The sequence below is a fragment of the Esox lucius genome, chromosome 8 (assembly GCF_011004845.1).
Source record: "Esox lucius isolate fEsoLuc1 chromosome 8, fEsoLuc1.pri, whole genome shotgun sequence".
Classification (NCBI taxonomy): domain Eukaryota; kingdom Metazoa; phylum Chordata; class Actinopteri; order Esociformes; family Esocidae; genus Esox; species Esox lucius.
The window spans coordinates 7002094-7029390 of NC_047576.1; the positions used below are offsets into that span (position 1 = coordinate 7002094).

A 27297-nucleotide genomic window follows, 5' to 3' on the forward strand; every position below is an offset into this window, starting at 1 on the left:
GAGAACAAATATCTGTAATGAGGCTATGTTGGCTCAAAACCTACGGTTTCCATTGCCCCAGTGGTTGGCCAGGAGCAGCTATTTGACCGGCAAACACTTACTCCAGCACAGTGAACAACATCAAGGTCACCAGCAGTGCACACAAAGATACCCCAGAGCTGATGAATGTCATCTTTGTCAAAATGACCTCCTCTTCTGGGCTCCACTAGGGAGAGATAGACAGGGAGAGCCAGGTAGCGAGACAGGGAGAGAGACAGGGAGACACAGACGAACAGAGAAAGACAGTCAAAACCGGCAAAACCAATCGGTATGTTAGCATAACTTAGCACTGATAACTACATCGGAAAGGGTCAATAATACAGTAAAACTACTGCTCGTGGCCAAAGGACATCATATTCTTCTCTGAACAGCGACCTCTACTGGGCACTGTGGCTTGGGCCCGTTTGAAATCGCCTGATGGTAACTAATGTGTGGCAGTATGCGTTACATTATTAACACAGATCTAAAGTCTCACAGAACCAGTCAGACTAGCGGATGGAGTTCTGGGATTAAAATACGGCCTCCCTGGGGGAGCGCCGGTCCAGGTCACTGCCTTGCAGTGCCCGGGTGTCCAGCAGAGGGTGGCGTTCGCACACAGCCCTGGTGGACGCGTTGGACAGGGCAACCTCGTTCGTTAGCCCTCACACAGCCCCTAGTTCCGGGTCGGCCGCCTGAAAGCTCAACCATGGCTGTTGTCCGCGAAACGCTAATCTCCCTCCTCTCCTCCCTAATCCAGTGGATTCCCACGCCTGAGGCAACTTGACCAGTTTGCCATCTGACCTAGGACGGTGTGAGATGACAAACCTACGACACCAGGTAACAGACGCAGTCTGTCAACAAGGGGATTTACGCAGCGGAAAACAAATCACGTCCGTCTGTGTATAAATGACAGTGAGGTTATTCCTCTGGATGATTAAGCCCGATTGTTCTTCCTCACCATGGATTCCATGTAGTTCATCAGAACGGCGAAGTTGGTGGTGTGGTTACAGAAGCAGGAAGTGATGTCAGAGCCTGTGCGGGTTACCCTGCAACCTTCGCTGGACCAGCCATTGGTACTTCCAGTCCTGTGGCGCAAACGTCCGTAATTCAAGTCACACATAAACACACACACACCACGCAACATTGTGTTATGACATGTGGATCTTGACATGTACATTATTCTGACTTAGTTGGACTGAGGTCTTACTCACAGGGTGAAATTCCAAAACACGCAAACAGGCGTGACTCGCCGTGAATACTCCACCTAGAACACAAAACAGATGGTTCCATCGCGTTCTCGTTTCGCACTCCCAGCGTTCTTCAGCAGGACGCGCCAAAAGAAACACTGCTATCAGGAAACCTCCCAGGCGAACCTGGGCCAACTCTTGACTTAGTGAAAAGACGTCAAATCAATGACATGTACAGTATTATACTTGGAGAGTTTCTGTAAGAGTGTTGTTTCCCCTCGGTCAATACATCCACACACCCAGACACCACCTCCGCTACATAAATAACCTGGGTTTGAAAGGGGTGATCAGCTGCTGACATCCAAAGATCTGGGGTTCTTAAGAGTCTGGCAAATATGCTGAATAAAAAAAAAGAGAACCATTCACATATGCATGACACACGGAACTCAAATGAATATTGCAACACCTAGTGAAATCTGCCAAAGCCGACTGGTACAGAGATGCCTTGCGATTTTATCTGACTCCCACTACTACCTCAAATGACTGTGAAACAGTGTCGGGTCGTACCAAGGGTGAGGACAGCGTGTGGTGGACTGAGACAGTGTCGGGTCATACCAAATGTGAGGACAGCGTGTAGTTGACTGCCACAGGGATGTTCTGGGCCTGGGAAGGGTCTCGGACAGTGGTTGAGATGACAGCAGTGGCCAGGCGACCAGGAAAGACACTGAGGAGGTAAATCAGGGGTTAAAAACCTTAACACCAGTCATTACATGCGGGCCTACTTAGCAACCAACACAGATCTTATCTGGCAGGTTTGACTATTTGAAGTCTAAAGAGAAAACTTGATTTAATTCTCAATGCTTTGACCTAATTATGACAAACTTACATTATAACAATAGAGAATTATTTAATGACATTGTCACTGGATTGTAATCCAATAGTGTTTTTTCCAGTGTATATACCACATGTAAGAGCATTACAATTCACCAAAAGAGATCAGGACATCTGGAAGGGTTCACCATAAGTCCATCACAGCATTGTCATTCATATGACCGGGTGACACTCTCTACCAAGACATCTGGTTGTAGGTGGAAGAATATCAGACCTGGTGTAGGAACTCTGGTGATCCAGGGGAGTGTCCTGGCCCATCCTAGACTGGATCTCCACTAAATGGCCATAGTATGTATGGATCAACATCACGTCCTCGTAACCTGCCAAATTAAATGAGCGACGGAACAAATGTCATCATAATAACAACAGAAAAGTGTGTGTGTTCATGTGTGTGTGCGTGTGTGCATGTGACTGTGTATTACCCAAGGCCTGCAGTTTCTGGACTTCAGCATCGGGGATGACCATCTGGTCCGGTCCGTTCCCGCTCCTGGGACTGGCGGAGGGTGGAGGCTGGAACACACGGCTGCGTGTCATCTGAGAGAGCTTCCGCGCCTCGACACACACGTCTTGGAAGAAAGGAAACGAGGGGAAACACAAGCACATCTGATTACTACAATACACTAGGATACGGTCAAAACACTGTCCGTTCAACAGATGATTTTCAAGGTTACTTGTAATCAGTGTTCGGGAAATTACTTTAAAATTATCTGTGAACAGCTACATGAAAAATAATTAATAAGACGAGATACGTAATGTATTATTTTAGTCTTACTTTTAAATTACCTTTACACCCAGACATATTTTGTATTTAAAATCCACCAAATACAGCATTAGCATGACATCTTATTTCCAAATCAGAGGCTGATGTGACAGCATGTATCCTACACAGTTAACATGTTCAGTATTTATCCTACACAGTTAACATGTTCAGTATTTATCCTACACAGTTAGCATGTTCAGTATTTATCCTACACAGTTAACATTTTCAGTATTTATCCTACATAGTTAACATGTTCAGTATTTATCCTACACAGTTAACATGTTCAGTATTTATCCTACACAGTTAACATGTTCAGTATTTATCCTACACAGTTAACATGTTCAGTATTTATCCTACACAGTTAACATGTTCAGTATTTATCCTACACAGTTAACATGTTCAGTATTTATCCTATAAAGTTAACATTCAGCATTAATCCAACCCAAGTCCCTTAACGGACGTTCGGCAAAACAAGAGAATCTCTGAGTCTCTATGATGTGACAAAAGGTTTTATCACATTTTCCTTTGGGTATTAGATGAAGTAATCCCTAACTTAAAGAGCTGTTTTAAGCAGGTACATTTTTAATATTACACTAAACAAAGAAATTGATGCCAACAACTAACACTGCTTGTTTGTTTTTATCCAACAACGCAACAGACCATTATTAAGCAAATAAATTAAATTATTACATTTTGTGATGCCACTAACCTCCGCATCATCAACGAATCAAAACAATGTTGTATAAAAACACAATACAGTTACCAATGTTTTCTGTTGAGAGTGTGAAGTTTCTCCCCTCTGAAGACAACACATCTGCTAAAGCTTCTGTCAGTTTGTCAATGCTCTCCACCACAGTGAATGGTCCCACATTCATCTGGATGGAACGCCCCGGTCAAAACAGACACAAAAAATGATGATCAGGACATCATGGGAAACATATGACATGTCTGTTCTCATCTGGTCACATTTCACCCAAGCCAAACATTGTGGGATTTAGAAGCAACTGTGGGTGGAGTTCCTACCAAACATTAAACTAAAAGAATAGCATGCATTTATATGTTCAATGTAAACACAGGTGATCTCTTTTAGACTGGCATCAGAGCCCCATAGCAGACACACTGGCGGCTACACAAACCCAAAGCAAACATTGAGATTCGGCAAACCGACAAGCCAGATTTTCCAATTGAAATCATTCAATACAATACACTCTCGTATAAAAAAGGCGCACTGAAGACATACTGGCTGCCCTGTCCAATCCAGCCACTGGGCGGCCATCTTGGGGCTTAGGATGAGACTGGCGAGTTTCAGGTAGTCGGTGGTGATGGAGACCATGACCTCTACAGCAGAAGAGCCCCCCTGGGCACGGCTGACCAGCGGGGTGTTCGCGGTGGCGCCCACTTTCATCTTCTCCGTGAGGTAGAGGACATCGGCAGATGTGAGAAGGGCCGGACTGGCCTCCAGAACCTCGAGCAGCACTTGGGTCAGTCCGCTCGGCAACGCCAGGTATCTTCGAGACGATGCGTCCACGCTCATATTCTCCATCACCTTGGTGAGAGAACAGTTATGTACCCAACTGCAGGTCCTCAGCTAGACCAAGGAACATCTGTCTAACATGGAGTTACACCATGTGGGGCCTTTGCGACTACAACTTTGGTAATACTCCAACAAAAGAAATGCAATAAGATAAAATGCAGATAGACTATCTGTGCATTTTATGCCACTACATTTCTTTGCTGAGGCATTATCGGAGTTGCAGACTCCCTTCTGTCGTTTTTTATATTTTTTTGTCCTGCACCTGACAAAGTTGGACATGTGTGTTTATTACCTTTCTGCATTTGTGACTAGCCAGATTGAAACCGATACACATAAACGCATAAAGTCATTTAACAGGGAAAACAGACGGACAGAGAGAGACTGATACCAGAGTGTAACAGCAGCACCTTCTACAGCAGAAACATTAGCTGGAACACAACTGGAGAGTGACGTCACTACGACAGGATAACTCGCACACTGAAGTATTTATTTCGCATTCCGCCTAAATATGCATCCTAAGAAGTGTGAGATGAAGTCCCAAATGGCAGCCTATTAACTATTTAGTGCACTACATTTGAGCAGGAACCCAATGGGAAGACTATAGCACTCTGAGACATATGTTACTTCTGCCACTTCCATTGGCTTCCTGTGGACGGGACAGTCTGGACACACGTAGCAGCATCTGATTGGGGCTTCTGTGAAAGGGACTGTCACAACTGGGCCAGCTCTCCTACTTACAGTCCTGGCCAGAGGATCCCGACTCAGTTTGGTGAAAAGAGCTGTCTTGGGAAATCTGAAGCTGTCCAACCCTTCTGAAATAAGATAAATACAATCATTAATAATATATACCGCAACATTTAGTGCACCTTGAAGACAAGGAAACACAATACACCAATCTGCATAGCATTGATGTCAATCTGTGAAGTTCAAATAGTGATATATGACCACCCCGAATAGGGAAAAAACATTGCGGGAGACATCTGTAGGGTGTGTCACAAGCAGGCTGGAGTGGCCCTGCCCAGGGACAGGTCATCCACTTGTAGGTCTTGTCCCAGGGTCTCTTGTGATGTAATATCAGATGTGCGTGTGTGTGTGTGTGTGTTACACATAAGTAGGTGTTTTCAGGACACAAGTCAGTGTTAGATTACTTTTGTCAAACTGGCAGACGGCCCCTCTTTGCCTGCCACAATCATCCAGACCATAGATTCCATTCAGGGGGTCAAAGGTGACACAGTTCCTGGCCTGGGGCTCATAGGAAACCTCAGGGGAGAAGTTGTGGTAGAGAAACTGGCTGTCCGACTCATTTCTGTTAATTGGAGAGGTCACTAGAAGTGAAAGAAAAACATGATAGATAGTTAGTAGATGTTCTCCAGCTATGAAGATAGGTGTGTCACTGCTTTTAAAACTCTAAAGGGGCAAGAAGATAATTCTTAGTTTGGATCAACTAAAGACTCAGAAAATTAATAAAAATGTATTCAATCTTTCAACTAAATGCTTGAAGTACCCCACTGTGTCTGGTTTTACAATTATGTGAATATATAATTGTTTCAAGTAATTTGTTTCAAGCATATCCAAATGGCCTCAAAAACACAGACATGCCTGCCCAAGACCAGAAACAATCTCCGGAAAGTTCCCACCGGAGCCTTGGCCTGGACTGCCATGCAGTTTGGGCAAGTGGGCAAATGCTCTCATATGTTGGCCACTGGCATGCTGTAGAAGTCTGCTCTTCGCGCATAACTCCTGATTTTACCGGAACCAGGCAGTCAGGGTGGATCACATTGTGTGGGCGAGCGGTTTGTTGATGTCTGTGTTGAACGGAGTACGTGGTGGCGGTTATGGTTTGGGCAGGCGTGAGCTACATACAGGTGCTGGTCATATAATTAGAATGTCATCAAAAAGTGGATTTATTTCAGTAATTCCATTCAAAAAGTGAAACTTGTATAATGTATACATTCATTCCACACGGACTGATATATTTAGAGTGTTTATTTCTTTTAATTTTGATGATTATAACTGACAACTAATGAAAACCCCAAATTCAGTATCTCAGAAAATTAGAATTTTGCAGGCGGGTCGAATGTTATCATTGGATTGAATGGGCGTTATCAGTGGTTATCAACCTCATAGATATGGGTCAGAAGGGGCCTGCTAGCCTACTGGTAGGCTCAGAAGGCTGAATGAAAGCTACCAGTGCCTTGTTTAAGGACCATGGTATCCCTGTTCTCAATTGGCTAGCAAACTCGCCTGACCTTAACCCTATAGAAAATCTGTGGGGTATGGTGAAGAGGAAGATGCGCCAGACCCAACAATGCAGAAGAACTGAAGGCCGCTATCAGAGCAACCTGGGCTCTCATAACACCTGAGCAGTGCCACAGAATGATCGACTCCATGCCACACTGCATTGCTGCAGTAATTTAGCCAAAAGGAGCCCGAACTAAGTATTGAGTGCTGTACATGCTCATACTTTTCATGTTCATACTTTTCAGTTGGCCAACATTTCTGAAAATCCTTTTTTTGTATTGGTCTTAAGTAATATTCTAATTTTCAGAAGATACTGAATTTGGGATTTCATTAGTTGTCAGTTATAATCATCACAATTAAAATAAATAAACATTTGAAATATATCAGTCGGTGTGTAATGAATTAATATAATATACATGTTTTACTTTTTGAATGGAATTACTGACATAAATCAACTTTTTGATGATATTCTAATTATATGACCAACACCTGTACACAGTTGTATTTTTATCAATGGCGACTTGACAACACCGTTGCTGTTATGAGATCCTGAGGCCATCACGTTTGAGCATGATAACACGTGGCCTTTGCTGCAAGGATCAGCAGATAATTCCTGGACAATGAACATGTCCCAGTCCTTCCATGGCCCACCTTCTCAACAGACATGTTTGGGACGCTCGGGAGCAACGTCTAAGACAGCGTGTTCAGCTCCCACCAATATCCAGGAACTTGGCATAGCCAATGCAGTGGCGTGGGGCAAAATTTTACCAACCACAATTAACAGCCTGATCAACTCGATGTCAAGGAGAAGCGTCCCGTGGAATGATCAAACGGTGACCACACAAGATACATACTGGTTTTCTGATCCACAACACTGCCTTTTTGTTGAGGGGCCTGTGATCAACAGATTCATATCTGTATTCACAGTAATGTGAAATCCAGGAACTACGACCTATGGATATAAAACAAGTTGAAGTGTAATCCAAAACTTAGAAATTGCTGCCTATTGCATTTATATACAGTATCTCACAAAAGTGAGTACACCCCTCTCATTTTTGTAAATATTTGAGTAAATCTTTTCATGTGACAACACTGAAGAAATGACACTTTGCTAGAATGTAAAGTATTGAGTGTACAGCTTGTATAACAGTGTAAATTTGCTGTCCCCTCAAAATAACTCAACACACAGCCATTAATGTCCAAACCACTGGCAACAAAAGTGAGTACACCCCTAAGTGAAAATGTCCAAATTGGGCCCAATTAGCCATTTTCCCTCCCCGGTGTCATGTGACTCTTTAGTGTTACAAGGTCTCAGGTGTGAATGGGGAGCAGGTGTGTAACATTTGGTGTCATTGCTCTCACACTCTCTCATACTGGTCACTGGAAGTTCAACATGGCACCTCATGGCAAAGAACCCTCTGAGGATCTGAAAAAGATAATTGTTGCTCTACATAAAGATGACCTAGACTATAAGAAGATTGCCAAGACCCTGAAACTGCAGCACGGTGGCCAAGATCATACAGCGGTTTAACAGGACAGGTTCCACTCAGTTCATTGAGAGAACCATGAATGCCAACATGCACTGTGAAATACTGAAGAAGAGCATGATTCCCTCCCTGCGGAGACTGGGCCACAGGGCAGTATTCCAACATGATAACGACGCCAAACACACCTCCAAGGCGACCACTGCCTTGCTAAAGAAGCTGAGGGTAAAGGTGATGGACTGGCCAAGCATGTCTCCAGACCTAAAACCTATGTCTCCAGACCTAAAACCTGTGGGGCATCCTCAAACGGAAGGTGGAGGAGCGCAAGGTCTCTAACATCCACCAGCTCCATGATGTCGTCATGGAAGAGGACTCCAGTGGGAACCTGTGAAGCTCTGGTGAACTCCATGCCCGATAGGGTTAAGGCAGTGCTGGAAAATGATGGTGGCCACACAACATATTGACACTTTGGGCCCAGTTTGGACATATACACTCACTTTTGTTGCCAGCAGTTTAGACATTAATGGCTGTGTGTTGAGTTATTTTGAGGGGACAGCAATGTACACTGTTATACAAGCTGTACACTCACTACTTTACATTGTAGCAAAGTGTCATTTCTTCAGTGTTGTCACATGAAAAGATATAATCTAATATTTACAAAAATGTGAGGGGTGTACTCACTTTTGTGAGATACTGTGTTATGTTCAATGTGCTAATGACTGACAAGTAATTATCTCAGAAGAATTTTAGAGTTTTTAATGCTTTAAGCATTGGCATTTCACTGCGTTGGAAGAATTCAAGTCAAAAATGTATGAAAGGTTTCCAAACTTCAAAGAGCAAGCAAAAACAGAAGTGTGGTGGCCATGACTCACTAGACAGGGTCCAGAACACCCTTCTTCAGGAAATCAAAAAGCTGATAAGTTTGAACCAGTGTAACAATCGTGTTTAGTTTAACACAATGTCAGAATGACTCAACATTCCTGAATGGTCCAATAAAAAGCGGAAGGGGCAGCAGCGTCTGGTTCTGATGAACAGAGAAACAGCTGAACATCTGTCAGTGTGTCCTCCTTGGCTGTGGTCCAAATCACCCTATTTCCTATGTATATAGTGAGATACATTTTACGAAGTCTGGTCATGTCGAGAGGGTAGAGATTGGAACACGGACACAACTAGCGCCTAGACACACAAGGCTCCATTACACCCAGAGAACGGCCATGTCAGAGAAAGGGGTTTGTTTTGAAGGGCGGTGTTCAGAATAACCGCACACATGAAATATTTACAACCATTACTGAGTTGAGTTTGCCAATTACAACTTGGCAACCGACACCCCTATTCATGATGGGAACTGTCGGGGAGACAACCTCCAAAACAGAGCCTCTGGAACTTATATTACAGAAGTGAGACAGACAGAATGAGGAAGAGAGACAGAGGGACATGAAGAAAAAGAGGAAAGGGAAGACAGATATGAGAGAATAAAAGAGTGAGAGAGAGAGGAGTAGATAGAGACAAGAAGAGGTCGATAGAAAATAGAAAGCGAGAAAAGAAAAAAAAAGAGGGTCAGGCTAAAGAAAGAGAGGCAGAGATATTAAGGAGACAGAGAAGGGCCCAACCTGGATCCAGTAGTCCACCTCAAGCCTATCCACCCACAAGCTGCTAACCTTGACACAGCGAATCTCCATAAAGCCTTATCACGGAGGACTCCACTTTCAGGGCTGTGGCATTCCACCTGAACGCCAGGCCGGAGAGGACCGGTGAACACTCTGTTTCCATGGTGCGGATTTCACAGTCATTCAACACCCGCTCCCAAATGTGCAGCTGTGTGAGGCTCCCTGAAAAGGACTCCATGCTCTGGAATGAGCTGCCAAACATTTTCTGATACTGTCCCAGGATGAAGACTCCATTGGAGCCTAAACGGCTGGCGCTGTAGAGTTCGTCGCCCCGTTTGACCAGCTGGCCATCAGCATAGAGCGCCCACCGCCCGACGCATGACCAGCTCACACACACTGAGTGCCAGAAACCGTTGTGGGGGAAGGCATTCTGGTAGGGCCCGTAGGTACCGTGAACCCCCAGTGCCAGCTGGACTGGATGGCCCAGGGTAAGATTGGCACGGAGCTGGAACTCATTAAAGTGCGACTGGTTGGAATAGGAGAAGATGGTGGAGAAGCCATCGCAGGTCGGATCGAAGCGGACACGGACACACACAGTCACTGCACTCATGGTGGTAAAACTGTGTAGCAGGCGAGCATTCTTCACATCAGATCTCCCGACAAACTCCAGGACAAGGTTCTCTGCAGAGTCTGTCCGTGACAGAGGCATAGAAAGTGACAGAATAGTATAATTTGTAACAAAACTTGGAAGTGGACATTTAAAGGACACAACAAAATAATGCAAACTCCACTTTTAGTGGTTTTAAACACTTGGGAAACACTTATTCACTAGACAGCTGGGATAGTGCAGCCAATGACCTTGTCGTCAGTGTCCAATTTTCTATGCATTAGCCATGTTTTCATAGTTACTGAGTGTACAGTATTTTCCTGGAGGCACAAAGACCCTGCTGTTAGAGCGAGAAGGTGCCGACATATCAATAAAAGAGTCACACAGTCCAACAGTCCAATAACTGAACTCACTCTTTAAATGAGTCTCGGCATTCCAGCTGATCCACACAGGCTTGGTGATGTTCTGGGACTTCAGGAAGAGCGTGAGCTCCCGTCTCTCTGTGACATTGGAGACCGTGGCTAAAGCCCCAGAGCGCTGCTTACACAGGCTCTCGGCCTCGTGCCAGGACATCCTATTGGACACGTGCTTGTAGTAAGACTCATTGTAGGTGAACAGGGTTCTGGTCTCCACCGTGAACGCCATATCTGACCAGGGAACACACAGAGAGGAGCGGGTTAACATATTCCCGCCCGTATAAGTTTCCATTCAGAGCAGAAGAATAAGGGCCAAAACGACATTAAACCAGGGGAAGTAACCACAAACACTATCAACTAGGAGAAAGGCTCCTATTTGTTTTTTAATGCGGCATGCGGACATTAACAGTTAATAACTAAGACTGTTGGCCAGATGTTCATCACTGAAGACCTCAGTGGGAAGATTATGATTATAAAAATTGATTATAAAATTGTAATTACCCTTGCATTCCATACACTCATCATGGTGCTCATCAAAAGATTTAACTGTAAATGTCTTCTGGTAGAAGACAACTTACCTGAAGTACAGTGATGATACCAAACCTATGGGACGAAAGATAAGTTGTTACATGATTTCATCCAGTACATTTCGTGTCTTGTAATGACAGAAAAATTACAGGTTTCGACAGCTAGATTTTAAATAAAAATTACTCTAGAAATAACTATTTTACTCTAAAAGGTGTGATGTGAAAGTTAAAACATTTGAAATGTAAAAGTATTTGTATGAAAAGTTTTTAAAAAATCCACTTACAAGCACATTTGTATATATTATTGCAAACCAACGCATCCTGTGAAATTGAAGTGGGTGTGTCAAGATAAACTTCGGTCTATCGATAAGGGAAACTAATTAAACACACTGTCAAATCACACGCAACATGTCGAGATAAATCAAGAAATTCTAACATTAAAGTTTGACTAAATTACATAAAGGTTTCCACCTGAGGCTGAGTAGAAACCAATGGTGTCCCAAGTTAAAGCGTTCTTCAGTCCATCTCCATTGACACTAGGAACCCGTCCTGTGACTTAGAGAGGTTAATCAATTCTCCAACCGGCGCCACAATTGCATCCAAAATAACGTACAAAAAGGCGCTATGGCGATGTTTCTAACCTCACAGTCTCAATTAGATACACACTCTGTAGACTCGAAGGAACCTCGTACTAACAGAACACATGAAAGAGCAGAGGCTCAGCGCGCGACAGAAGACTGGGTGTAACCGACCCACTGAGCCGTTTGTGGCGCTCGAGAACGGCTGAGTTAATCAAGCAAACCTTTTTCCGAAACATTTCTGAACGGCAAAAACACAAAGAAACACACGTCAACAAGAAGTTGAGAAATTAATTTATTGTTCTCACTTTGACAATATTACATAATTGTTTGGGGTATCAAACCTAAAAACTGTTTTATTTGAATAATAGAAGACAAAACTGTGCAAAGATTCAAGTGCAAAAATATAGTAGTTGATAAACTGAATGAAACCTTTATGTTATGGTATGTAACACCTATAATATTGACGGTAAGTTGTTTTGCCTTCACCTGAATAAATGAATGCAAGAATATGAACAGCCTACAAAAAGACACCTTACCTGAATAGATACAAACCCACAAATGCTGTACAATTCAATGACTGTATACATTTCTATCAAAACAGTTGAAATGTAAAGAAATCCCTGTTTTTTGGATCCTCTGGTTTTTGGTCAGAATTTTGATGCTATCGTAATTCAGCCTAAATATTTTTCATCATTGGCATTGAACCATTGCAATTTTTTATAATTATCATTTGGGAAGTGTTTATTCGTGCACATTGTTTAATGACAAAAATATTGTTTAGCTATAAACAAGAAAAATAAGTAAAATAAATCAGGTGCAAAACATTCAACAATGGAAACCGAAAGTGTTCCTTATTGGACCAGTTCAAATTGCATGACCTCCACATTTCCTCAATCATGCCTACGGACTTCAACCCTGATACAGAGGCATGCACGTCAAACCCACTGAGGATCACCGTTAGACAAGGTCCCTGATGAAGGGAGGGAAAAAGCTATCTTAGGGACTCCTCTGTTTCTTTCAGTGGCAGACACCACCGTGGGCCCCTCTTTCACGATAGTCCTGTCCCCCTCCTCGGAGCCAGAAGAAGCCCTCTTTTCCTCGGGGCCCTGGGGGTTGAAGGCATTACCCAGGGTCCTCAGCACAGCGTGGAGTTCATCCCGGGCCACCACAACCGTCTGCAGGCAGGGTAACTGGAGGCTGGAGTAGGCTACGGCGGCACTAGTACCGCCCCTGGGAAGTCCGTCAATTATCTCATTTATGGCCTTGGCTGCAGAGGAGAGGGTCTCTTGGCAGGGGCTGAGGCTGGAGTCATTGACTTTACCTGGGCACATTAAACAGAGTACATGAGACATCCACTTCTACAAAGATACACATCTAACTGAAGGGAGGCAGGGGGGATCTGCTGTGTGTATTGGGGAGGGGGGGGGGGTGATTATGAGAGCGTGGACGTATGAGTGATTATTCTAACGGCCAGTGTCATAAACGATATTAATTAACTGTATTATCCTCTGTCTGAGTCCATTGGGTCCATAAACTGTTAAAGCACTGGGCTCCCTCAATCAGAGCTTTCAAATGCATGCAGGCTTAGATGTTCAACAATAAAACATTTTAGGTAATGATTGAGGAAAGGGGCCTTTGTTGATGTCAGTGTGTACCTCTGAGTGCGACAGCGAGCGTGGTTTGGAGTTGTCTGATGGCCTGGTTGAGCTCGAACAGCTTGGCCGCAGTGTTCCTTGCTCCTTGCAGGTGTGAACTGTCAGGGTCCTCACTCCTCTTCTCAGAGTCTTCATCTTTCTCCTACACACGCGCACGCGCGCGCGCGCACAGGCACACGCACGTTACAGATGATGTAATCAGAAAACACGTTCACCGTCGACCCCTTTTGTTTGACAGAAATCGGGGGGGGGGGCAAAAAGAGAAAAAGAAATCCCCTCCTTTGCACCAACCGGCTGGCGCGCGGCCGATGATCGACGCTAACAAAGGCTCTAGTTTGTGCACGGAAGATAACAGCAAACAAGCGCGTTAAGGTGACTGATGGGACTTCATTCAACACATCCATAACCTAAACGACCAGCCCAACGTGAGACTGTGGCGATAAGGTCCCGCGATAGGCTTTTACTGGAACCATAAAAGCAGATTCACACCTTTTGACGGGCCGGCTGTGTGGGAGGGGCTATTCATTTGGAGCGTTTAAGCCGGTGACAGGAAGCCCACCGGCGGCAGGGTTTTGTGAGGGTTACCTCGGCGCTTACCGTCACGTGGCTGCGGATGTATCTCTGGAGAGCGCAGGACAGGTCAACCGCCTTCGACTTGAGGCTCTGTAAAGCCTATGGGTTACGGGGGAGAGGACATGTTGAAGACAAAATAGAAGATCCAGAGGTAACAAACTCTGGAATATAATTGTAATGCTTTGAAAATCCTTTCAGGTTGTAATGGCTGTAAATAAATTACAAAAAAAAATACAAAAATATCACAGATGCTCTTATCCAGAGTAACTTACATTCACTAATGTGATTTCAGTCACACGTGGTCTCATTTGATTTTTAAATCACTTCCTGTCTAATACAGCTCGGTGTCTGTAGAAGCACTCTGTGACAACTGCTCATGTAAAAAAAGCTTTATGTGATAGATTTGGTACTGAGACAGAGAGACAGAATGATAACTCTGCAGCCTCTGGTAAACATGTTCCAATGTGAACATGGGTTAAAATTAGCCCATAGCCATTCTAGCACACCTATCTCCTAATACCTCTCTTTTAGTTTTTATCAATAAAATAAAAAAATAAGTAAAAAAGTAATACATGAGTGGAAAAGCCCATTCAAGTGTGTGTGTTCTTTCATGAAAGGCAAGAGTTTTCACAGATAACAAAATATCAAGCACACAGTTCAAAGTATTTCAAAACAACTACAAAAGCACAAGTCACAGAGAGTGAATTCGGGAGGAACTTGCCGTCGTCCTGGGGTAGGCCAGTTGGGCATCTCTCAGCATCTCATTGGAGATCGCCAGGCCTTCATCCAGGAGGGACTGAACACCTCTACATGTCCCCTCAAACAGAGACAGGCTCACTGACAGCTAGAGAGACAAGGAGAACCACACTGAACACGACCTTTAACAAAAAGGACTGAGAACAATCAGATCTTGAGAAAAAAGATCTTTAGACAGTCTAGTCACAAGCTGTAAAGAACCAAACGTGTGGTCAGTAATGAGGTCCGGTGGGGTTAGAAGGCCCTCACTCCAAACACACACCCAACATGTCCAAACACTGTATTCGCACTCACCCTTATTTACATTACTGTTATTAGAAGACCACATGGACCGTCTGTTACACAGTAAGACAGACAGAGTGTGGTGGTACGGAGACTGTGTGGTGGTACTGTTACCTTGCAGGCTGCCTCGGTGCCCAGCTCGGTCAGGTGGATCTGGGTGTCCGTCAGCGCGGCCAAGTGGCTGGTGACCCTCAGGGCCATGTCCAGACACTTACCACTCTTCCTGAGGGCTTCAGTCACCATGGAGGAGATCTCAGAGTCGCAGCCCTAAGGACCACAAAGGAAAACGCTGTCCAATTAATAATCTGCTAATTAAATGAAATATGTAAGCAGTCAGGTAGAAGGGGGTTTGGTTTAAAACCCTCGGTAAGGGCTGTTGTCTGCTAGGTGGTTGTCACTCAGAAACACAATTTTCCTATTTTTCAGAAGCACAATCCCACACCAGAAGACAAAAGCCATGCAAAAATTGTGAAAATTAGGATCAGGTACTTTGAGAAGAAAATCACTATGACGAAAATCCAGATTTTACACACACGATGTCAAACAACACAAAGTCATATTTGAATCAATACCTAAATGACTCAGCGGGGGGAAAGTTTAATAACTTGAATAAATATTGAAGTGTGACAGAGGGGGTTGGGGGGTGTTGCATAAGGTTTAAATATGTACATTGCCGGTACTGGTTAGGATGGTTTGATTTTCCACGCTTATACACACATATTTATGTCAGACTCTGAGCTCAAGGTTGAGAATTCCCCAACGATCACCCATCTCCATACACCCACTCAAACAGCTCAAAGCTAAGACCTGTCAATCACAGAGGGGAATTTCGATGAGTCGGTAAGGTGTCAACACGGAATCGAAAAGGTTTCTCCTTTACGTGTGTTTAGCCAGTGAACAACCAGTGAATATCAATCTGCGCAGGGACCATCTTCCAGTGGGTGGGAACGTTTTACATGCTACGGCCATTGTACCCTAGCCTGCCGGCTTCATAAACACTAAGGCGGTGTTCGCTGGGTCTTAAAAACTCAAAATGTAAAACTCCAAACAAATGAATCAACATGAACCTGGATGAGAAGCTGAAAGTAGCCACCCATTCTCCTGACTTGGGTCTTGAGCTCCTCTGTGTTGGTGTAGAGGGGACCGGCTCTGGGTTTGACTGCAGCCACCCACTGCAGAGTGATGAACACGGCTCTCTCGATGGCCGAGGTGGCCTTGATCAGCTGCCGCTGGGCTTCAGGCTCCAACACAAACACTGGGGGAAGACACGGGACAGAGAGCCGGTTAAACGGCTGGTTGAACTGTGAGCCGCAGTCCCAAGAGCTGTGCTTCAACAACAACATGTCAATTTGTTTCCCCATAAATTAGCGGTGCATCCAGACTCCTCAACTGTGAGCTGTGTGGGTCATGTTTCGTCGGACATGGAGCAAAAGCAAAGGAGAACCATGACCCATCAGAATGTATGAGGCCGACACAAGAATTGAACCTGCAATCCCTGGTGCAGCCAAGACCGAGCGCACATCGTTAATTGAGAAAGACACATTCAGAGTTGCAGACACACCGCTGTCCTGGCTGTCGTCATTCATGCTGTCGTACAGGCCAGAGATGGCGGTCACAGCCGAGTATATACAAAACAAGTCACGGATCAGCCGGTCTGCCATGGTCTCCTCGTAGCTGTGACCCACACGCAGCTGGTCCACGGTGTGGCCAATCAGATCTTTGCAAACCCCTGGCAGGGCGGAGACTGACGAGCTCGGGTGCACAGAGGGTGGCTTGGCCACACCCATCAGACCTGAAAGGGCGACAGAAATTTGTGAAAATCTGATGTGAACAAAATTGGGCTCCATTTTTAAAAAGTGTCCAGAAGACACACAAACCTACCAGAAGACTGTGAGGAGTTGTTGCTGTGAAGGCTCTGAATCGGGTGCACTCTGATTTCGTAGAGACGACCAGAAATCCTCCTGCTCTTCAACAGGCTTCTACTCCTAGAAAGACAAACAACAGCTTTGTCTCAAACTTAAAAAAGTCAAAGTCAAATTGTACGGTCTCAGGAAAGTTGCGGGATAGCACAGGTGTCGTCTGTTCAGCTATTACATTCCACTCAAAGACAAGGAGTAGCATGTTAGAAAAGACAGAGGCCACAATCCATAACTGTTCTAAACACTGTCGACAGGATGTGTGCGCATCCAGGTTGCACCTTGATTCTCCATGTGCATTTAACATTACTGGCAGACATAGACAGATGTCCAGAAACAGGCTGGGTCTCCCAGGGGTGTTCAGGCAGGGTCTCCTGGGAGAAGCGTTCAGGAGAGGCACCAGCCATAGAGGGACAGCTCCTACGTTTCATTTGAACACTGGCCTTTCCCAAAAATATATAAAAAAAACATTTGTTCTCAGACCTACAGGCATGAAATTATTAAAACTGGAGGTACCAGAAGACCCAATCTCAGTTCAGTTACTGTACACTGAGGTGAAGAAAAATTCCACATTGAACTTCTAGGACATTCCCAGCGGTAAAATCGACAGAGTGGTAGTATCAACGAGTGCTTAACAAAAATATTCCAAAGAGTTCCACATGTTACACGCTTTAGGGTTTTCCATGTTTGATCTACAGTCAGCTCCAAAACATGGTTTACCACACTGGACTTAGTTCCAACTTTTGGGTTAACAGGCAACAAGGGGGGGGGGGGGTCCAAAATGGCACACAATTACCTAAAAGGGGCACAATTGTGGACCAGAACATATGAACCCTGGTTAAAATGGCCCCTCTATGCAGGGAACTGGGTGCCATTTGGAACAGCGGAGGAAAATTACCTCCTGCGTGAAAACGAAGAGGCGTTTGAGGAGGAGATATCCTGCTCCCACTCATCGTTGGGGTCATAAAACACGTCATCATCTTTAGAGGTGCGGCTGTCCCCCTGTGAAAGGAGAACAAATGACCGGTTTGTTAACTTCCCTCGTAGCAGATCAGCCTGCCGAGAAACGACAAGAATGTAGGGCATCCCTTTTATGCATGCAAGCATATTGTAAATTAACAGCAAAATGCATCCGAGCGTATGGTTCCTCGGGATGTGTTTTTTATTTGAACTATTATAAAGTTGACAGTGCATCCACATTTCAACAAAAACAGCTCTCAGACGGTAAATGTTCATTTGTGTTTAATGGAGGGACAAAACAATGGACCTGGGTGAGTTCCCTCATGGCTGCCATGCTGCTCTGGAATTTTTCCAGTGTCCAGAAGGTGGAAATGCCCAGTTTGGTGTTCTGAACCCGGACCTGCAGTTCTCCCTCCACATCCTCCTTCTCAGACCCCTCATGTCTAAAAAACAAAAGGCAACGTCAAGAAGGAATCTGCAATGCACGCGATTCCAAGCGGAGGGTGGAATCACATCCTGCCAGAGTACAGCGTATGACTGAGGTGTTAGAAGATGGCCTCCTCTCATACCTGCTGAAAACTGTGTTCTTCCTGAGTTTGGCGCTGATCTTGTTGGCCTCCTCGATCATCAGAGACAACTTCATAGCGTCCCACTGTGGAGGGACTGAGACAACGGAACAGTAACTGAAGTTGATGGGTAAATGAAGATGAACCACCCAAGCCATTTACTGTTTAGTTTAATTGGGCATTTCCCTCTCGTGTGAGCTTGAGGTTCTTGCAGAAATGCTTTGTGATGACAGAAGTTCCTTATTGGACACGTAGTTTACATTGTGTTTACTAGAAAACTAACCCTACCAAAAAGAAAATGAAAAACTGTTTACCATTTTTCAGCGTCTGGCTTCCTTTCAGAGCCATTTTTTTCTGCATCTCCTCCAGATCTTTGCTGATCTTCATCTTCTCAGCCTCCAAGGCCTCCACCACCTTGGCCTGCCGGATCCCGTGGTCAGTCATGGCTTGCCGCGTGGCCTGGGTCTCCGCGTAGAGCCGGAGCCTCCTTTTCTGGGCATCCACCTCCTGCTCCAGTTCCAGCTTGGCCGACTGCAGCTCTTCCACCTTGGAGGCAACCCTCCGCTGGTCCAACTCCTGGAGCCTCTTCCTCTCAGTCTCCTCCTCCTGGGGGTTGGGGGAGAAGAGCCCTGCCGGTCAGTGAGTGGAAGCACTGACACCTGTTACTACAGAGACAGCTAGTGGGTAAATTCAAATCCACCCCATTCAGGAAGTCATCTGAATTTTTAAATCCATACTTTTTCTTCAACATAGCTATTTTCTCTGTTCTACTGATAAAGCCATTTAAACAGCTGCCCCTTTTTTAATACATGAATTGGAATTTCTGTTAACTCCCTGAAGTGACAGCAGTGGCGTGCTGAGCAGCAGTGGCCCAGCTAGTATTTAGGCATTCTGGGTACAGTGTGGGTCAGGATGGCACTCCGCGCGACCCCTACTAGCTCTGTGTGTGTGTGACACAACCACGGTTAGTGCAGTTCATTAGGTCTGGTGTTCATTCACTGGTTAACCACATGCTCATTCATTAATACCAGTTCTCTCTCCAGGGCTCTGATCCGATTCTCGTACTGGGACTTCTGGTCAGAGAGCTCCTTCTGTGCCATCTCCTTGGCCACCTGGATCCCGTGCATCATTTCCTCTTTTGCTTTCAAACGGGCATCCTCAATCTCCTCTTCAAGTCTAGGTGGAAACAAGATTTCTGTCTAGTTACACAAACACATTTCAGGAAGACTGACTGTCATCTTTTCATATGGGAAATTCTTTCAACTGAATAGTAAGGAAATACTGTCGAAATCCTGGTCTTGGGGGTGACTCACTGTGCTCTTTGTGCAGAGAGCAGCTCATTTTTGGCAAACTCAAAGTCCTTCTGCCCATCGCCAGCTCCCGTCCAGCACGACGCCCGTTTCCCAGATTGCACCTCTGTTGGGTGGTTGAAGCGGAAGTAGTGGTCTCCTCCCAAGATCACCCGATCGCCCTAGAAACCACAGAAAGACCCACCAAAATGTTAGATTTATGATTAAACTTGGTTTTCAATACACTCGTTTATTTCTTCTTTTTTTATGTGTAGACCAAACGTACATGATGTATGACGGTGATCGTTGAGATAAGGTTGCCATTGACAAAGGTCTTGGCATTTTCCATAGGGGTGATTCTGACTTCGCCGTTTGTATTGGAAATAACGCTGGAAAAAAAAGTTTGTGTTTATTTTATAGACAGAAGCAAACTAAAACATGTAAGAATTACATTAAAAGGTGGGTCTCCAATCAAAGTGAAATAAGCTGAGACACGTCAAGAACGACAACAGAATTACACTCCAAGAAAGGGAACGCTTCCCATCAAAGAAATATGAATAAAATAATAAAAAACAGTCAGCAACAGACAGAGATTAGTGATGAGACTGCTTCAAGACACTCAGTCTGTTCCCGTTATTAAAAAGCCTCTTTAAAATCCCCAGTGTGGGTGGCCCCCCCCTCACCAGTGGCGGTCGGCGATAAGGGCTCCAGACAGCTGGATGTCATGGGCGGATTCAGGCTTGTTCTGGCCGACCTTCGTCTGTCCCTCCTTAATCATGTATAATAGCATCTCCGACAGCTGCGGATCCTCGTTCAGGTTCACCAGGTTGGGCAGGCGGTTGTCCACCTTAAAGGCGATGCCCGCTTTCTGCAAGGGAGACACGCAGGCGTGGTGGGGGTAAGCGAATTGGAACAGGAGTGGGTTATGATTTTCAGAAATCTGCCAAAGAAATGTTAGGGTGAATTGACACATTGCACTGGTTATAAAGCATATGGTAAATGTTTATTTTAACTTAAACTGACCTGCAATTCTTTGGTTTCTTCGCGTTTACGTTTCTCAGCCTGCTCCAGTTTTTCTCTCCACGCTCTGTCAACAGGTAGAGGGATCCAAGTTCAATTTGAAACTTAAACAGTTTTCACATTTGCTACATACCACACTGACCCTGTCTGGGACCAGCGCCTAAGATGTGTAGAGGTTAGGTGGCGGTTAGCGGAGGCTAGGTGGCGGTTAGCGGAGGCTAGGTGGCGGTTAGCGGAGGCTAGGTGGCGGTTAGCGGAGGCTAGGTGGCGGTTAGTTGGAGGGTATTCAGTGGTTACCTATGGGCCTCGGCCATGTCCCTCTCTTGCTGTGAGAGCTGGTTCTTCAGAGCCAAGATCTCCTGCTGGAACAGCTGCATTTTCTCCGGCTCGATGCCCTGAGAGCTCATCTGAGCTGCTCGCAGCTTCTCCACCTCAGCTTTCAGCTCTAATAACAAAAAAAATACGTGATATTTTGTTAAATTGCCGCCAAAACAAGAAAAGTGTGATGCCTTTTCATTAACTTTTGCTCATAACCACTATAGCTATTCTCGCAACAGGCCCTGCAAGCTAAACCACTAAAGGCAGATGGTCTCAATAATTGCACGGTTTCTCCTTCCCATGTCAATAAAAGCTGTTGCAAGAGCTCCCCCTGGAGTCAAAGATCAGGAACTGCGGCGCAGTAATCTCCTTTGAATAATAACTCTGACAGTTCAGTTAGCCCCAGCATGATGTAACAGTGCATAAATATGGCCCGAAGGCAAGGTTAGCGCCGGGCCCGCCTAATTGAACCAGGTGATGGATGGACAGATAGACAGATGGATGTAAAGAGGGAGAGAGGAGGAGGACGAGGCTGACCTCTGATGAGCTTGGCGTTGGTGTCCTCGTTGACCTTGGCCACGTTGACGATCATGCGGGCCTGCTGGGCGTAGCGCAGCGTGCTCAGGCTCTCCTCCACACTGCTGCCGGCCGGGCTGAGGGTGGCGATCATGGCTGTCTTCGAGTTGCCGCCCAGGCTCTCCTTCAACAGCCTGGACACGGAGCACACATACAACCTCTTTCAAAAGCCCCCTTGGGACACGTCGGCAGAATGTCTGACGGTCAGCAGACTGACAGCAAAGGATGACCGTTCTTCTTAGCACGCCACTAAAATTCAGATACTTTGAAACTTCAGATACTTTCTCCTAATTCCAATAGGACATCTTGAGCAGGTCTAGTTCTTTGCCAACGAAACCATTACTACTCCGCCCCCCCACAACCACTGCGGTCCAGAGTTTTAATAGTAACACTGTCAATTCCAATGAGTGAAATCCGGTGGTTCTCAATCCTGGCTGAGAACCTAAAAGGGTGCACATTTTCACTTTTGTCGTGGCACTACATGCCACATTAAGATCAAAGCTTCATGACGAGTTTCTCTCTTTTGTATCCCCGGGACCCAGGACTGAGAGCCAGCGAGGTTTACCATGGTTGAGTCTCCACAACAGGAATGAACATGTTCAGTCATTTGCTGAGTGAGTGACCCACCATGTGAGCACTGAGTCTCTGTAGGGGATGAAGATCTTCCTCCTGGTCTGGACCTGCTCTGACAGGGCTGAGATCACCTTCCCCAAGGTCAGCAGGGACTTGTTGATGCTTGCACCCTCCTGGTTCACAGGGAAAACGGGACACAGTAAAGGACCAGTTGTGCTGCTGTACAGAGCGAGCGGTGCCGAGGTCCAGCGGGTCTTACCCTGAGGCGGTCTCCGCTGGTCTGGGCCGAGGAGCTGCGCTCGCTGCCCGCCAGGTCCACCAGGTTGATCCTACTGGTGATCCTGTGGACATGTTCCTCACCCTCCACAAGCTCAGTCTAGACACACAGGCAGACAGACATGCGCACGGGGGGAGTTATCATTTCAGTTTCAATGCAGATGGTGCTAGCGGAAACCACTTATAAACACATACGCTAACAAATGGAGAAATGAGAGATGGGAAGCTCACCTTGGTCTGGGTCAGAACCAGTGTGAAGACCGAGTGGGATCGGGAACTCTTGTCATTCATGCCGGTGGCGGCCGTGGCCCGCTGCCTGTTTCCAAGCTCCAGCCAGACCTTGGTGCAAACGGGCAGAGAGAATTTACAAAGACTTTCCTACCGAGTTGTTCAATTGGGTGATAGCAGCTGGCTACGGGGAGCATTCAGGTGGGACGCAACGTTCCGGAGTGTTGAGAAATAAGTAATATCAAATGGCAAATTTTGACAGTGTTTGGTGACCAAACCCCACTCACCTGAATGTCTGCATAGGAGCTCACCACGTTCCTGAGGGCAAACATACAATCGGTAGTTAAGCAAATACCCAACACCAGCACTTCATCATTAAAGTGAAAAAGTGTTGAATATTGAAAATGGAAATAACAGGTTTGCTCACGTGGACAGTTCAGCCACGTAAGGACCGTCGACTGGATGTTCCCTCACCCGTAGCTTAAAAAGGACAGGTTTGGTCATCATTATTATTATTAATAATTATTGGTCATTATTAACAGCATTCAAGAAAATGTTGACTGAAAACATAACTGCAACACTACATTTTGGTTCAGGTATGGTCTGTTTTGACAGTTCTACTCACTGGCAGCATCTTGTAGTTTTGTTCATCTCGGGCCACAAGCAGGTCGTGGATTTTCTCGTTGTAGACCTCGAAGTAGCTCATCTCCAGCTGGCATGTCACCTGTGATAAATTTCTCTTGAACAAGTCTTCCCAATGCCCACAAAACACAAACGGAAAACACTGGACCCCATATTAGGGAGACATCAGAACAAGTTTAAAAATCAGCCAATTAAAACCGTTGAAGTAAAACCAATATCTTGCTGTCACTTGCTTTTTTGGCGGTATTAGGCTTTACAAGCACTTTGTGACATCTCATTATGTGAAAAGAGCCTTTATAAAATGTTGATTAATGTAGAGGCTCATGATAAAAGGTTACGCATTAGCCATTTTCATTCCATAATATTCCCAATTTAGTTCCACTTCACAATAAAAAAAAAAAAAAATATTCTTCTGAAGAGGTCAATATAAAACATTTTGCCCTATTTTTTTAAAAATAGTTTCTCTCTTCCTCAGTTTCATTATATCCAGTTGTATCTTCTGCCCTTCCCTGGCACAATGACTACCAACAGATTCAGAAGAGTTTCAGGTTGTGGCAAGCTTCCCTCACAGGCCCTGCGGCATTCTCAACACTGCTCTTCCAACCAGGAAATCCTCACCAGACCACCTCCGGTTACCGTGGTACAAAAACACGGACTTGACAAGTTCCTGAAGGCTAATAACACACGCCAAAGACACTGATGAGAAATTGTTTGATGTTTGTTACAGGACACTAACAGCAGGTGAGGCATTGAAATACTGCAGCCGTGTGCATAGCACAAGGATTAGAGCTGATGAGCACTAACCAAAAGGTAGTAGATCAAATCCCCTGAGGCACAAATGTGAATAACCAGCAAGACAATCACCTACCTACCTTTTTACTGAAATGAGAATCATACTCGGTCATACTAACCTGGTAAAATAACGGCTTGAAAATAACTACTGGCTGATGCTTAAACTTTATTAAACGTTAGCCCTAAGGTTTGACGGAATCAAAAATGTATTGGAATTAATAATAAATAAATAAATACCTCCTTATTTTCCACTGCAGACAGTCTAGAGAACAGTTCCACACAGAATCTAGGAGTTACGCCCGCCTCCTCCCCAAAACCCATCATACTGCAGAAACAAGACAGAATCCAATGGATCAGAAATGACAACATTTACCTAATAACTGCCAACTTTACTCACCTCGGGAAAAGGTTTTCATTTGACCGAATGCAAAAACAAGGAGCGTTTCTTACATCAGTTTGCTGGACAAAATGCAAGAGATGGAAAGAGACGTACGTGTAAGACTTCCCGGAACCAGTCTGTCCATACGCAAACAGACAGATGTTAAACCCCTCGAAGGCCCTCTCGAGAAGAGGCTTGGCCACTTCCTCATACACCTTCTGCTGACTGGCAAAGCCCGGGTTGCTTTCGTCAACCGAGCAGAAGGAGAAGTCATACGTGAAGCAGTGCCTCTGTTTAGTGTCTGGATGGTGAACCACAGTCTCCTGGTTATTCATTAAGATCACCTGTAAGGCTTTCTCTGTTTTCTCCCTAAATAGGAGTGAAAAGTGGAGATTTCCTTAAGTTGTTTGTTTATTAGCATCACTATGTATAGATATTTATTTTAAAAAAACAAGCTGGCACTGGAAATAATTGTGTAGTTCTTTCCAGAACTACAAAACTACTACATTTGTATTGTTTGGCATTGCTAATGAGAACAATACTTTAGTCATGCCAAAAAATGCAAATGTAATCAGAGTGGTTAGGGTTGAAATGTTTTCAAATGAACAAAAAAATATTGTGACCACATGGGTTTTACCTGGTATTGAATGGCCTCACTCGGACGGCAACTGTAACTGCACTGTTCTCCATCTTTAGGGTTTCTGGTTCCCGCTTCTGTATTGTACTTGGTTGGACCAAAGGCTCTGTGGAGACAGCAGGTGCCAGAGTCGAGGACCTGCCCGCGCTCAAGTCGCTATTGATAACGTTATTTCTCACCTGCCCTGAGGTCAGGGTAGAGGTCACGTTTGTTGTTTGACTGCGGACCGGAAACTTGTTAAAACGAGGAGTGGGAACAGGTTTTGCCGCCTCCACCATGACATGTGCGGTGGTCTTTGGCCTCTCCAGGCTTGCCGATTTTACTGCAATCCCCTTTGGGGCCACTTTCCCAGCCAGCCTTTCAAAAGCATCTTTCTTTGCTGTTATTTTCCCGAACTGTGTTTTTTTTCGTGGGTGTTGAAAAAGTTTTTGTCTGGTCCTCTGGTATTGTGACCTCAAATTTGCCAGGTACTGATAGCGGTTTTGCTGCAAATCTAGATGCAAATCTTTCTAATCCTTTAGTAGGTTTGTTTAAAAGAGAAACAACTTCCCCTGGTTTACTTTTAGATGTCGTTTCCCTCAGACTGAATGACCGCAATACACCTGCACTTCCAGGCGTTCGTGGGTTTGATTCAGAGAGCACTTTGGACTGATGAGGGTCAGTGCCGCTGACCCAATGTTGTCTCGACCCCTCTGTGGCTTTACTGATGTCACAACCTGCACTTTTGTCAATTGAGCCTGTCCGGTTTCTGCGTTGCAAAGTCAGTCTTTTCTCGACCACAGGTGTGCCATTCTCAGTGATTTCCATGGTGTTTTCACTCATCGTTTTGTCGCGGTTTGCACCCGTTTTTCTTCTCTGAAGAGTGAGTCTGCCAGGAGCTGGTGAGCCATTCCTCTGACCTCCACTTTTTGACAAGGCAGAGACAACATATGTCGTGTTTATCATCTTGGATTTATCCAATGAACTCGAATCGCCCCCTTTGGTCGTTTCTTGCGCAACTTCCTCCAAGCTTCTCTTCGATTTTCGTTCTTTCGTGTTAGGAACCCTTGGTGCCACGAACTGGTCATAAAAAGCGGTGTGCTTTTTCAAGGGGATAGAGTATAAAGACATGTTTTCTGTCAAGCTGTAGTTTTGTAAATGTTGTCGTTAAACATTTATTAAAACCCGTAGTCAATTCAATGAGAAAAAGGTTTTCCAAAGATTCCAACGTCGTCCGTTGAAAAAAATCTAGGAAATGTCATATGTTCCGCTGCAAAAAGTTTTAAGTTAGATTTATTGATCATTCAGACATGTAAACAATGTATGCGTGTACAGTGAGTAGTTTGCTGGTGGCATCTTATTCTGCAACCCATTTTGTGACAGAAGTATTCATGTAGTCAGCTATTATTTAGTCTGAACTGAATTGTAATTGGTCAAGCTATCTTAATGTACACACGATGGATGTTTTGAGGTAGCCAACATATTATACTGTAATAGAATTAATTTACTGTACATTTGCGGTACAGTAGCATATATTACCCCAGTAATTGCATTATTCTTACTATAAAACAATGAATATTTTAGCTACGGTACCTCCAAATGCCATGTGTACGTTCAAGCTAGCCATAACATAGCGGAGCTTTTTGTCAATATCTTTTGTTTTTATAAGTTTACTAAAACCAAGTTAGACTTAAATATTTGCCTAACTTACAACTGCTTACATCAAAACATAGCGGTTTGAGTGCTAACTAACATAGTTAGGCCGTAGCACGATATTCGAGTTTACGTTTTAAACATTACACACACATCCCAGACGTCCATAAACATAACATTTTGCATTCGATTTTCAAAACATATTTAACTCATTTTGTTTGTTTACCATTGCACTGTCTTGGTATATTTCTCTTCCGCTTCTGCCCCGCGTCGATTTCAAACTGCCTGCGGTCTGCTATTGGCTAGAACGAAATTACGTCACTTTATAAAAATCCAAACCATAAGTTTGAAAGGTAGATGGCAGTATTTCCAAC

The 27297-nt window shown here is 44.8% G+C and overlaps 2 protein-coding genes across 8 annotated transcripts in view; both read right to left on the reverse strand.

Moving 5' to 3' along the window:
- Positions 1 to 11990, reverse strand: part of LOC105025374 (adhesion G-protein coupled receptor D2) — an 86305-nt gene extending 74315 nt beyond the window's left edge. For 2 of the 5 annotated variants that reach the window (XM_020048830.3, XM_020048832.2), the window contains exons 1-15: positions 11744 to 11990; positions 11557 to 11632; positions 11324 to 11348; positions 10743 to 10976; positions 9774 to 10412; positions 5539 to 5715; positions 5129 to 5202; positions 4097 to 4402; positions 3620 to 3731; positions 2519 to 2662; positions 2311 to 2416; positions 1821 to 1929; positions 1230 to 1282; positions 977 to 1103; positions 102 to 205 (exon numbers count right to left, since the gene is read on the reverse strand). In XM_020048830.3, coding sequence (XP_019904389.2) covers positions 102 to 205; positions 977 to 1103; positions 1230 to 1282; positions 1821 to 1929; positions 2311 to 2416; positions 2519 to 2662; positions 3620 to 3731; positions 4097 to 4402; positions 5129 to 5202; positions 5539 to 5715; positions 9774 to 10412; positions 10743 to 10976; positions 11324 to 11348; positions 11557 to 11592 — 2246 coding nt within the window. In that variant the 5' untranslated portion in view covers positions 11593 to 11632; positions 11744 to 11990. The remainder of the gene's footprint in view (positions 1 to 101; positions 206 to 976; positions 1104 to 1229; positions 1283 to 1820; positions 1930 to 2310; positions 2417 to 2518; positions 2663 to 3619; positions 3732 to 4096; positions 4403 to 5128; positions 5203 to 5538; positions 5716 to 9773; positions 10413 to 10742; positions 10977 to 11323; positions 11349 to 11556; positions 11633 to 11743) is intronic. The other 3 variants (XM_020048831.3, XM_020048833.3, XM_020048834.3) reach the window with 3 other exon arrangements.
- A 142-nt stretch (positions 11991 to 12132) lies between these two features.
- On the reverse strand, positions 12133 to 27212 carry kif14 (kinesin family member 14). Of its 3 annotated transcripts, none has more exons than XM_010895988.4 (29): positions 27150 to 27212; positions 25292 to 26540; positions 24769 to 25023; positions 24513 to 24600; positions 23467 to 23565; positions 23269 to 23321; positions 23129 to 23159; positions 22845 to 22952; positions 22597 to 22713; positions 22392 to 22510; positions 21726 to 21898; positions 21168 to 21315; positions 20874 to 20937; positions 20534 to 20718; positions 20137 to 20239; positions 19875 to 20032; positions 19590 to 19737; positions 18876 to 19167; positions 18565 to 18658; positions 18303 to 18438; positions 17934 to 18037; positions 17001 to 17104; positions 16681 to 16911; positions 16187 to 16374; positions 15234 to 15386; positions 14803 to 14925; positions 14094 to 14180; positions 13509 to 13650; positions 12133 to 13174 (listed from the first exon to the last, which is right to left on the reverse strand). In XM_010895988.4, exons 2-29 carry the CDS (start codon positions 25567 to 25569, stop codon positions 12789 to 12791), a joined length of 4167 nt encoding a protein of 1388 aa, XP_010894290.2. In that variant the 5' UTR covers positions 25570 to 26540; positions 27150 to 27212; the 3' UTR covers positions 12133 to 12788. The 3 variants fall into 3 exon arrangements, with proteins under 3 accessions (XP_010894290.2, XP_034149515.1, XP_034149514.1); XM_034293624.1 differs by having other exon boundaries at positions 14106 to 14180; positions 20534 to 20790; XM_034293623.1 differs by having other exon boundaries at positions 20534 to 20790.
- Between the last annotated feature and the right edge of the window lie 85 nt (positions 27213 to 27297).

Bases quoted from the DNA above. Each gene is read 5' to 3' on its own strand.
- kif14 (XM_034293623.1), bottom strand. From the start codon at position 25,569: ATGGTGGAGGCGGCAAAACCTGTTCCCACTCCTCGTTTTAACAAGTTT. The intron at 21,899-22,391 runs GTGGGTCACTCA...CTCCGTGTCCAG, and splicing joins AGAGACTCAGTGCTCACATG to GCTGTTGAAGGAGAGCCTGG. The intron at 17,105-17,933 runs GTAATTTTCCTC...TTGTCTTTCTAG, and splicing joins TCTTCGTTTTCACGCAGGAG to GAGTAGAAGCCTGTTGAAGA.